The sequence below is a fragment of the Pempheris klunzingeri genome, chromosome 11 (genome assembly GCF_042242105.1).
Source record: "Pempheris klunzingeri isolate RE-2024b chromosome 11, fPemKlu1.hap1, whole genome shotgun sequence".
NCBI classification, from domain to species: Eukaryota; Metazoa; Chordata; class Actinopteri; order Acropomatiformes; family Pempheridae; genus Pempheris; species Pempheris klunzingeri.
The window spans coordinates 15,631,856-15,644,234 of record NC_092022.1 but is presented as its reverse complement, the minus strand read 5'-3'; the positions used below and the strand labels follow the sequence as shown (position 1 = coordinate 15,644,234).

Here is a 12,379-nt window from a genome sequence, read left to right as displayed (position 1 = left end):
GAGGTCCATTGCAGAAAATTATGTATTACTTCTGTTTATGCTGTAAAACCTGGTAAAATACAGTGGATTTCAAAAACTAAACAGAAACTAAACCTCTCTGAGTTCTAATTGATCCAAAACATCAGTAACACCACAACAAACTGAGTTTCTTTGTGAGTCAATGACTTCTTCAGTACTCTTCCACAGATGTGGGTATATCCATATCTGATCCAAGGGCTGATAATCACCAAGGGAAGTTCTATTAAGTTTGGTCTCATATTCCTATTTCTAATGTGAAAACATGTTGCTCCATTTTTATTGGATTTCTGTTGTATTTTATTTATATTCATTTGATATGCCCAGATGTGCTCTGCGACCTGTTCTTCAGCAATTACCGACGCTAATATATAAGATTCAGTCCTTTGGTGGAAAAGTTAATTTAAAAAAAGATTCTGCTTCACTGCAAATACTGAATTCTAGCAAGACAGTGTCGAACAATGCAACCAGGCTTTTACTCATTCCCTCAAGGCCAATTACCAGCAGCATAAAGGACATACCTCATTATCACTTATCACTCTATAGAATAACCTCTGACCCTTTTAAACCAATGCACTTCTCTTGGGCCTGCACTTTGTGGTGATTCATTAGTTGGCTGTACGCAGGGCCTTACCAGGAGGTAATGAGGTACTGGGCCAAGTTGATGCTGACCGGTGTTCCTGTGATAGTGACATGGCGGTCACTTGTCCCGTCCAGCTGGCTGCCGATCTTGATCTGAGCTCCTGACACCTGCCGAATTTCGTTGATCTTAGTGCCCTGACGGCCGATGATCGAGCCAATCAGCTGCAAAAGAACAGAGGTAAGACAGATTGGTCATTTTGATGGAAAGATTAATCACTATGTAGATACACCGAAGAGCTCAGCAGACGAGCTGCTTTACAAAGAAAACGTTCGATAAATCATTTGATTGAATGCAGCCTTTTCTTATTGTTGGCTGATGAAAGTGATTATGATGAAAAGGGCAAAAGCAAAACACTAGAACTAAAAAAAAAAAAAAAAGCGTGCAGTGGTGTTGAGCTGACTTAATGCACACCACTTCAAATATTGCAATTACATTGTCTTCAGTGGATTGGTCATCTATCATGCATGTCAAAAGCACCCCCCCTCACCCTGAGTCTCCCTTAATTGCTACTGCGTGTGCACCGGTAAAAGAGACGAGAGAAGGCACATTTGCCTCTCATTAATCTGAGTGGCTAAAAGGTTATTGATTCTTCAGAGTGGTGATGACTTCCCAAACAAATCACTTCCCAAACACATGCCAGCTAGATGCATCTCCGCACTAATGGAAAACATAATGGGAAAATAACTCAAATATATAATGTACAGTCCCATCGGCTTGAGCATTCTCTCTGCTCAGAGTAGATTAGACAGTGACATGAGTTTTATTGCATTCCAAAATACATTATCACTTTTGTTCTGCTTTCATTATCCAACCTGGACCCCTTGCCTATTAGTGCCGATAGATATTTAACAGAGCTAGAGCTCGGGGCCGCGTATCAGCTCAAATGCAGGGTGTCAGGGCTCAGTGACAGGGTTATGCTGCCAGATATGTAGTGAGTGGGACAGACAGTGATGAAGTACTTGTAGTGTGTGTGTGTGTGTGTGCCGGCAGCTTAACATCAGCTGACACATAGGTAGAAATACACAACACACACACAAACACTGTGTGCACTTGTTCCCGCATTTCACATTCCTTTCCTGAGAGGTAAGCAGCCTGTTCCACAACGTCTGATTCGTCACACAGCGACCTGGTTGGTCTGCCTGGCTATTATTGGCTCACTAGTTTATTCAGGGTGGGGGGTGAGGGGCACACAGAGAGCAGCCAGCCTAAAGAGCAACTCCAGAGACAATGGCCACTACAGACTTCCAATCGCAGATAACGTCTCCACCCCACTGAGACCAAGAATCTCCAGTGGACTCTGGGCTTTTAAACCAGCTGTCAATAGATACCAGCTGTCAACAGCTCACCCACTTTGGTTTGAATGACCTCAGACAACGGCATTCCTGTCAGAACAGCCTTAAAAAACACTTTTAAAATGCAACCAGAGCTTAATAAATGACACAGGAGACACAGCAGGTATGCTTGCTGTAGTGATTATTTTTCCTGAGCATACAAATAACATTAATTCTGCATGGTGCCTCTGCTCTTCAACTGTAAGTGGCCTATATATTGTTGAGTTCCTGCTGAGGCAGTCATTTGAAAGGACACAGGAAGAGGGATGAGATAGTGAGGGTGCAGCCATTTTTCTTCCGGCTAAATCTTCCTTGCAGTAGTACAGTATACTGGATACCGCTGACTGGGTGTAAGCAGCTCCTCAATGCATCTGTGTGTGTGCACAAGTTTCCTTCGGCATCCAGTGTGTGAGCACAGAGCGGGATTGTGTGGTCGGACTGTGGCCGGCCTGAGGGGGGCGAAGAGCTGAGGAGGCTCAGTCATGGCTATAAGTCCTCTCTTCTGGAACAATGGCTGGGGCTTACAGCTGTCCCTGTCACATATAGCACTGGACTCCGTCATTCCTCTGATGCATTGTGCCACTCGCCATGTGGGGGTTTACTCAAGCATTTTAGAAATGCTGTTGAAGGGTTGTGGCTGTATCTTATACAGTGAAACCTAATCAATCCAGTGCTTGTTTTTATCTCTTCTCTCTATTGCAAAACAAAGACAGAGAAGTGAAAATCAATTTTATTCTCTGAAAATAGCTGTATTTTATCAATAGAGGTATTCTGAAGTGCAAATTTGGTGGTGGTGAGCATTTCAGGTCATGAATTCCAGTTCATGAAAAGGATGAGACTGGCAATATTGTGTTATGTCTTGTTGTTAACAAATCCCATGAAAAGACCAAAGAAAAGAGCAAAAAATATTAACAACACAGCAGTGAGCCACGCTGTTGCACTGGGTGACATGTTCCTTCATTACCATAAACATGGGCACAGTAGTTTATTTTGAGTCAATCCCACATACACTGTCCTGCTGCTGTAAATACTCACTCGCCCGTATAAATCTGCAGTTCAAAATAGTCCCCAGCAAATCAACTATTTACTCTTCTTTGACTAACATTCACTAAAAACTACAGTGCCTGGCTGTTTGAAGATATTTCTGAGCCTATTATATAGTAAATATTTGTGATTTGATTTTACTGATTTCATTGGGACATAATGGGCTTGAGGAAGTCAGAAAGTACTGAGACTACCACATTATTTTGGTCTTTTCATAGGATTTGTTGATAGTAAAAAAAGAATTGAGAAAATTTAATTCTTACGGATGATTGTGGTTCTGTTTTTATACTGGATATAAAAGCTGCAAATGAAATCATAAATTATAAATAGCGTAATGACAAATGTTACCTCAGAAGAGAGCTTTCTCTCTCTCTCTCTCTCTCTCTCTCATTTTTCCAAATGAAATTAAATAGGAAGCAAATTACTGTAATTAATAGCCAGATGTTCTCTATCCAAACCAGCAAAACCTAGTATTAGACTGACCATCTGAGGGAAAATGTAGTCTGAATTTATTTTGAAGTGAATCTATGCATTGTGGATTTTACCCTCAGATTGGAGAGACATTTCATCAAACCCTGGTGGAGGCTAAGTGAGGAGGGAAAGGATCTTTGTCTGTTTTCTTATTGGCTGTTTTGACAGCAGACAGCCTCTAAGTAGGTCAGGGAACATGAGAGGATTTACTGAGTACTCATGGGAGTCCCTCTAAGACACTGCAACTGCAGCCCAGACAATAATGCGAATGGATCCATATCAACACAGAATCCCTTTAACCTTGGGTTAGTCTGAGGTTAGAATAATCAGGATAATTAGTAAGTTCCCAACATGTCTCTCATCTCTTTTGAAGTCACACCAGACGTCTTCACAGTTGCAAGCTACCGCATCTGAAGTCACCTGCTCCTGTGCGGTGTACATGTGAGATGAGCACTGATTTCCTGTTTTTTTTCCCCCCTGTTGTTGAGAAGGGAAAATACTAACATGAAGAATAAAAACTGAAAAGTTTTGAGTTGCTTGTCCTTACATCATTGGGAATAAGCAGCTCCTGAGATGTCTGCGAGTTGGAGTCCATTCCTGATGAGAGAAAAAAGCAAGTATCGACTCCATAAAATTGGCATATCAGACATTTTAATGTTCATTCCAATCCTTTAGTCAGTGAAGCCACACAAACCCCCATTGACAAGCTGGAAAAACCCTTTGAGCGGAGAACTGCTAGATATAGTAAAGCAGTTAATTTCCATTTTAATGGACTGATGTTTAACACAGTGCTCATTCTTTTCTTTCTCCCAGTTCTGTGACTCTGCGGAACGTATAATTTCTCATAATAGTTTCTATGAGAGAGCTATAAAGCCTCTTCTCCTCCTTCCTCACTGACACGAGCACATAATCTGTACGGCTACTATTATTAAAGCCATGCATACCAGGTATGATAGTCGACGCAGGCTGGGCCATTGGACTCAGGCCTTGCTGCACTGACAGCTGATGTAGCTTGGCCAGCTGTAACACAGAAAGCAGAACTTAATGCAGTACAAACTAAACTAAACTACTCATGTTATATTAAATTATAATATTTCTAGAAAACGGTCATACCTCTGAGTGTGGAATGCCATATTGGTTTTGCAAAGTGTAGGCCTGAAAGAGAGCACCCTGCATTAGGTAAATTACAGCAATAAAAACATCACACACAGGCAATAAATCTGCAGCCTATCAATGGAAGTGCTTCAATGTCAATGCATGCCTGTGTTTCAGAATAGGAGACACAAGTGTTTATAGTTGAGGCCCTCGTCTCGTTCAATGCAGATACCATAGTGTTGGTTTTATTTGTCTAGGTTTTGAAATATCCACCCCAATACAATGGAGGTGAATGGAAGTTTGCTTGTGGTTCTCACAGCATTAGAGTCTGGATAACAAACATTCCTCAGTGTTACAGACTAGTTACATAGATTATTAAATAGCTCCTGTGAAGAGTGTTGCTGGACTGATTGGTGCAGTTTTGTGAAATACACATACTGTTGGATTTTTCTTTTCAGCTTTACCTCCCTATTGTTTGGGGTTCTACAATCAGGGGGGAATTAGACCCCTGGGAGGTGTAACTCACTGTTAGACCTCTTATAAACAAACTGTTACAGAACTACAATAACAGAAATCCAAATGGACATCAATTATGATTTGGGAGAGGCAGTGCTGCATTAAAAGAGGTGTCAACATCAATCACAGATCCAGAGTAAATAAAAATCAATCGTATTTAACCAGGTTTTTACAGCTGGGGTCTCCAGGACCTGCAAAAGAAAACATTTTCAACACTATGAGCAGCACAAACAAATTTCAGTGTGGAACTTTCCAATGTTGGAAAAATGTCTTCTTTATTTTCTCTCAAAATGATCATGTTTATGATTTATAATTTTTTATGTGTTAAATACTAACGAATAGTCTTTACTGTCATTCTTATTTGTTACACTCACTGTCTCTACCTGCAGTATGTTGCCCAACCCCCCATTGTCTTCAATAATGCAGACTCACATATGTTGACCTCCTTTTCTCTCACTCCACCCTTTGACAATCACTGAACACCTCACTTAACTCATCTATCTATCTATCTATCTATCTATCTATCTATCTATCTATCTATCTATCTATCTATCTATCTATCTATCTATCTATCTATCTATCTATCTATCTATCTATCCATCCATCAGTCCATCCATCCATCCATCCTAACTCAATTTTGCCTGACGCCTGCAGTCTGGCTTCTATTACGAGTCCTTCCTATATGGCCATAAACTGGAGACGAGAGCCTGGCTCTCACAATGCATCAGTACATTAGAGCTGTGTTTATATAAGAAAGAACAAAAACACCACAAATCAATAACAATAATCCTGCCTTTTACAGCATGAGTGATCTAAATCATGAATTCTTTATATTTCATTACCCACATTGGAAGTTTTTTTTTCCAATCTACAGCTGATTTGTCGGAGACTGCTGTTTCCATTCTGATACTATGACAGTATCTGCTATCTGCTTGCTGTCATGGGAGGAATATTCCTAAAGCCGAAATGTTTCTGGTGCAGAGCTAGGACTAAAAAAGAGACGGCAGAGCTGTGGTGGTGGTGTGTCTTGGCATCATGTTTCAGGAGGGGTTATAGCTCTTATGACAGGGTAGAACAATAGCTGCAGCTTACGCTCAGCTGTTGTTTTTAATGCCTCATGCCAGATGATGGACTGTGTAAATTTGGACATACCACACAACCCCTGCTCTCACTCCCCACTCAGATCCCCACACAGCCCTGAAACTCATTCCAGTGCTCCACAGTGAAGAATTAGACCAGCGTTTGAAAAGTGTGAGCTGTTTTCTGGAGAGACTGTTTCATATTTAGAAGAACAGAGATTATTCAAAGACTTCACAATAATGTTTGTTCAGTTACCTGCTGGAGGTCCAGGCCACCCTGGGTGACAGAGTACAGAGGGTGGGGTGCAAATTCTGACGCCTCAAACACCTACAAACACACAGCAACCCGCAGAGGAAGCACAAAGGGAAGACATGCAGCTCATTACTGAAATATATCCATGTTTGTAAAGTCTGGTCAAAGTCATTATTTTTGCAGTGGGAGTGATGATTAGTGAGAGTAAATATGTGCTTACCAGCTGAAACTCTCCATGGTAAATTTGATGTCAAAATAATGAATAAAACCTTCCAATTTCTTTTTTTTTTCTGGGATTTCACTGCAGATCAAATTCGGTTTGAGATGGGCTCTCTGGGCTGCATTTCTGACACTTTAACTTACCTAACAGGCTTATAGGCCATGACTCATCCGCACACCCGTTCCCATTCCACTTCATTTTCTCCTCTGACAAATTATACATCTCTTATCACTGTGTAGCCGTCATTAGAGCCATCTCCGACTAACAGGGACCTTGCCCCGGGTTTAATTTTATAGCCTATTATGTGGAATATCAGAAACACAAAGCCATTCCATAAATTGACCAGAGACTGAGGCAGCACAAACAGTGTCAAAGCTGCTGACAGCTATGCAGAATATCTGGCTGCTGCTGTAGCCAGAGGAGACGGCAGGTCTCCAGTCCCACTTGCTAATCTTGTGACTTACTCCATAGGAGGGTGGATATCTGTCCCTTCTGAAAAAGGCAGCATCTATACCACTCAACCCCACCCACACTCTCTCTCTCACACACACACACACAAACCAACAAGAGGCGCCTGCATGACTCTGGCTTCTTCACAATAGTGAGTCAATAATTTAGATTAAAGATCTGATCACTGGCAATACCATCTCCAAACATCCAATGACCTGATTTGTAGTTTCATGTTAGTTGGGAAGGTGAGTCAGCACTAAATGCTAAACCAGTGTTCAAAATATAAAAAAAAAAATAGATTGATTTCAATTAAATATTGTACAGACTTTTATCATTTAAACAGGGGACAGAATCATTCAACTTCCACTCTTTCAAGATCTATATTTGCCCCCCTCCGACCGTACAGGGAGATGAGAACCACTGTGATAGTAGCATATGATACGATGGCAAGCTTGTGTGGCAAAATCTCACTCTCTCACCTGATTTCCTGCAATGAGGACTGCAGCTGGTGAGGGACTCGGTCGATAGGGGATGGTGGCACCCTTCGGGGGAGACTAAGGAGTCAAAAAATAAATAAAAAAATAAGTCTTTATCATAATTCTTACAAACATGAATGAACTGCAAATTTACTCTGAAATTACGCCAGCAGAGAACCGTCAAAGAGTGAGACACTGAGAGAGCAAATGGCGTTGAACTCTCTGGTACATTAAGATACAATAACAATTAATGACGAACTAAACTGCTAATGATGCTGACATTATTCCCTTCCTTGTTTTTCTTTTGATAATATTAGTCACTCATTGAATAATTGAAGCAGTGTAGTGAGAGCTCTTTGTGGATAAAAGCTCTGAGCTTTAGTTTGCATCAGAGCTGCAGGCTCTGCAGTGGTTTGCCCTCTGGATAAATCAAGCATCCACTGACAAGGAGACATTTGAAGATAAAATTCACCAACACCAATAAGAAAAGGAGATTATACTGTGTACATGACACTGTATATCTTATCGAGTAACTGCACTGTTGGTGATACTGTTTTTGGGGTTTAAAATGTGGAGCATCTTTTCTGCGGGAGCAGTCACAGCAAATTCTTTGTATAACTTTGCATAATTTAAATCTTGGAGCCAAAAGCAAGAAGCTGCTGGTGCAGAATCCTAATGAAACTTGCAAGCCTTTGAAGAAAGCCCTGGAAAACTGGATCAAACTAGCAATTAGTCAGTCAGGTCCAGCTGCAACGCTAAAACAAAAAGGTCTTGTGCACTTCCATGAACACACAGGGAGAAACTGTGCTTGGGGTTGTTTTTCCTCTCTTCTCCTCCTCAATTTTCTCAAGAGAGCTGTTGTCTAAAGGTGGACAGAGTTTGCTGCAGGCCAGTTTGTTTTCTGTTAGCAGCTTAGTGTCCTTTCTGACAACACTGAGCTCTGACCTGTGAACTGCACCTTTTGACTCCTCCCAATTTCCTGCCTGGCAGATTAAAGCACGGAGACAATAAAGGAAGTGTGTACTTTTGTGATGTTTCCTGTGTTAGATGAGGGTAATGCTACAGAATCTGTGTTCAACAGCACTCTGAATCTAGTCAACACTGTCTTAGGTGGCGTTACATAACAAAGAAGACTAGCACGGTCTACTAAAAATGCACTCACCTCTGCTGCAGTGAAACAGACATTAACCGCATTTAACAAAAACATGCATGTCAACAGAAATTACTTCCTTCATGGAGCTGGAGCAGCAGAGCTCTGACAAGATGTCAGCTTGGTGTGAGTATGTGGAGTACAGAGAGGAATGGTACGCTTCCTACCTCCAGGATTACTGTGCAGATGAGTTTGACACACTGGATTACGGAGTCCTGATTCCCAGATATCGTCACCCCTCGTTCAGTGGAGTTGGGCAGCAAATCCCCTGCCACCTGTATCTGAGCTCCGGTGCTCTGCAAATGATAGGGGTTTAGAAAAAAAGATTAACTTTGATTCTGGAGATAAGACAAGTCGTGATTACACTGCCATGGCTCCTTTCCGTGCCTCCCTTCTGGCTTTACTGACCTTTTTCTAACCATACTGAAAGAGACAAACCATGCTGTAGTGTGTTTAACGTCAAGTCCTGTCAGGTTAGAGATAAATGAAAAGTAATTCTCAGAATTTTAGCTGATGTATTCCTAATATAGCATGTCTGCAGGCAGTAAGGAGCGGTTTTTATGATTTATCTACATTTGGCGACATCTCTATGAGATTGCAGGATTTTTGGAGGCCATTTGTTGAACGACACACATTGCAAAATGCTTCTGTAAGTGATACTCACGTCATGTGTCCTGTGGCAACAAAACAAACAAAATCTGTAGCTGAAACAAATTTGGGTTACCACCACTGAAAATCGACTGGATGCCATTGCCGACAAAGGTAAAGACTAAAATGAGAGGCTCTATTTGTAGATGAGTACAGAGCTAAAGTTAGTGTCAAACGTCTCTGGCAGCAGATCTGATAAGTTTAATCCTTATGTTTCAACTGGGCCTGAATGTTGTCAGGAGTTTTTCCCTTTCAAAGTTGCCACTGCTGAGTCATACTGAATGTTGTGTTAAGTGATCCATCCGGGCTGCATCGTCTCAATAATTTCCTGCCTTAATAGTCTAAATCCAATTTTATTCTGTAGATACCACCAGTTTGGCCCAGACTGAAACATCTCAACAACTATTGGATGGATTGACATGAGATTCTGTTTGGACATTTATGACTCTTGTGATCATCTGACTTTTCATCTATTGCCATTTTAAGTCAAAATGTTGTTTTTTTTCTGCACTTTTTCTTTATGATCAATTACCTGCCAAACTAATTTTCATTTCCATCTTTCTCAGCTGTGCTTTCTGCTTACTGCTAATCACATGGAGAAAATGCAAACATGCTGACCACATAAACTAAGATGGCAAACACAGTTAACATTACAGGCTACATGGTAAACATCAGAATGTTAACATTATCATTGTGAGTGTGTTAGCATCCTTAGCATTTGGCTCAAAGCACTGCTGTATCTGACTCACAGAAGTACTAGTATGGCTGCAGACTCTTGCGAGTGCATCTTTGTATTTTTTTATATTTTATGCAAATTCTGCTTCTTGACATATGTCACTCGTCTGTAGCTCCAATGCAATTTCTATGTTATGATCTATAGCAAATTATTCACACGTTCATTAATTATTTCATACCATTTGTTGCAGTAGATAAACATGATCTTCACCTTTCTAACCATATCATATTAATATACTTTTACTGTAATTGCAGTGGTTCTGAATGAGAGCATCTAATACATTCCTGAAATGAATTAGTGCAAGCAGGACTTACACTAATAGGGCACAAAATATAGCAAGGCAAAACAGCAGAATTGTGGAAAATGAAATATCTCTGCCTCCCAGCTGCAGTTTTCTCCTCATCTCCAGGAGGAGATTTGTTCTCTTCATATTTCAGTGTTTGACCAGCCTGTGCAATGAGGAGTGAGGATGGGGGGGATGGAGCAGATTTGTGTTCTGGCTGCTCACCTCTCTGATCTCCTTTATCTTGGCCCCTCCCTTCCCGATCAGAGAGCCACACTGGCTCGCAGGGATGACCAGCCGCAGGGTGACTGGTGGCTTGGAGCTGATGGTGCCGTTGGCCACCAGGGCAGTCAGGTCCTGGAGGGAGATATGGGCAAAGAGAAAATGTGTTGAGAGTCGGCAGGAGAGTCCTAGAGGAAAAGATCAAGCAGCAGGGGTCAAAGTGGAAATGGAGGGAGAGAAAAACCACCGCAGGGTTTTAACTTTATTAGAACTGAGCAGGCATTGAATTTAAATCCATGATATTGTATTGGTCAATTAGCGATTGACATTAAACTAACCACACTTTCAATTTCAGGTTTATCAAGTCTTAATCTTAAGTAACTTCATACTGGAAATCAAACAGTAGAAATTGAGTGAAATTCATGTCACGACGAGCCAAATCAACATATCACTGCATATTCCAAAATAGAAAACTATGAAGACCAAAGCAGGTGCTACACTCGTGATTTGGGCTGAACCGTCACAACAAAGGCAAGCTGAATATCTATTGCATCAAGACAAAATGAACAACTGAAAAAGCCGTCAGGATCCATAAAGGAAGTGGCAGGTGGAGCTTTGAGTGGGAGGCCGAGAGAGCAAAGAGCAATCTACACCTAATTAACCTCGGCCTCTGTATCTGTATGTTTCAGTAGGTGCTGGGAGAGAAGTCAACATGAGGCTGGCCGTCAATGTATGTAATCCAGACCTGTATTATATTATATTATATTATATTATATTAATGAAATGGTAAAGTGGTAATGCAAATTTTTAAATGTATATTTATATATACAAATTATTATTTATACATTATATGAATTTCTATTTGATTTACTTAATTTATTTAATGGGAAAGTAATTGTATAGGGGAATTAATGCAAAGGTGAATAGCAAATTAAAACAGATCAATTTATGCAATTTATGTAATTTATTTTATTTATATTTATTTGTTGAGTCATTTATTTTTTTGATTTTGGCAGTTTCTGTCCTCCATACAGTCCAGGGTGTGGCTGGAAAGGCTTTTCAATCATTTATATGAGCTGCTGAATTCTCCATGAAAGAGCACACATTAATTGCAGCACCGGTGGTGAGCAAATCCTGCTTTGAGTTTTACACTCTGCAGCATAAAGTAAAAATAAAATGAGCCAGAATGCATTGTCCACGTCCTTCCTACTGCAAGCACCCAATTTGATCACCTTGCGATTTCTTTCTAAAGATCTTTAGAAAAGAACTGAATAAGTACATTTATATGGAAGATTTATTTTTATATTGGTGGACATATCTAAGAGATCAGATCCCTGTGGTTGTGGTGAAGGTACTTGCATATACAAATACAAAGCAATTTGCCATTATTTTCATTGCTTTGTCCTTTTTGTTGTAATTCAAGGATTCGTTTGATATTTTGAGACATATGCACTTATTTTCTTGCTGAGAATTGAATAAGAATATTGATGCATTAAACATGAAGCTACAGCCAGCAGTCGATTAGCTTACGGTTAGCCTGATCTGTCTACTGCTAAAAAAAATCTGCCTACCTTTAAAGCTCACAAATTAACATGTTACATCTCGTTTGCTTAATCTGCATAAAAATTTAAGTGTAAAAGAACAAAATGAGGCATTCTATGTATGCTAAGCTGTTTTCTATCTTCATATTTAAATAAAAGATATGAGAGTGGTATCAGTCACAATGGTTGCAGCCCAATTATACATC

The 12,379-nt window shown here is 40.4% G+C and overlaps 1 protein-coding gene across 1 annotated transcript in view; it reads right to left on the bottom strand.

The window, feature by feature from the left end:
• LOC139209453 (poly(rC)-binding protein 4-like) overlaps positions 1-12,379 on the bottom strand; it is a 31,468-nt gene that overhangs the window by 1,507 nt on the left and 17,582 nt on the right. The window contains exons 6-13 of the mRNA XM_070839171.1: positions 10,636-10,767; positions 8,911-9,039; positions 7,597-7,671; positions 6,451-6,522; positions 4,618-4,659; positions 4,449-4,524; positions 4,052-4,101; positions 650-819 (exon numbers count right to left, since the gene is read on the bottom strand). Of these exons, the coding sequence (XP_070695272.1) occupies positions 650-819; positions 4,052-4,101; positions 4,449-4,524; positions 4,618-4,659; positions 6,451-6,522; positions 7,597-7,671; positions 8,911-9,039; positions 10,636-10,767 (746 nt within the window). The remainder of the gene's footprint in view (positions 1-649; positions 820-4,051; positions 4,102-4,448; positions 4,525-4,617; positions 4,660-6,450; positions 6,523-7,596; positions 7,672-8,910; positions 9,040-10,635; positions 10,768-12,379) is intronic.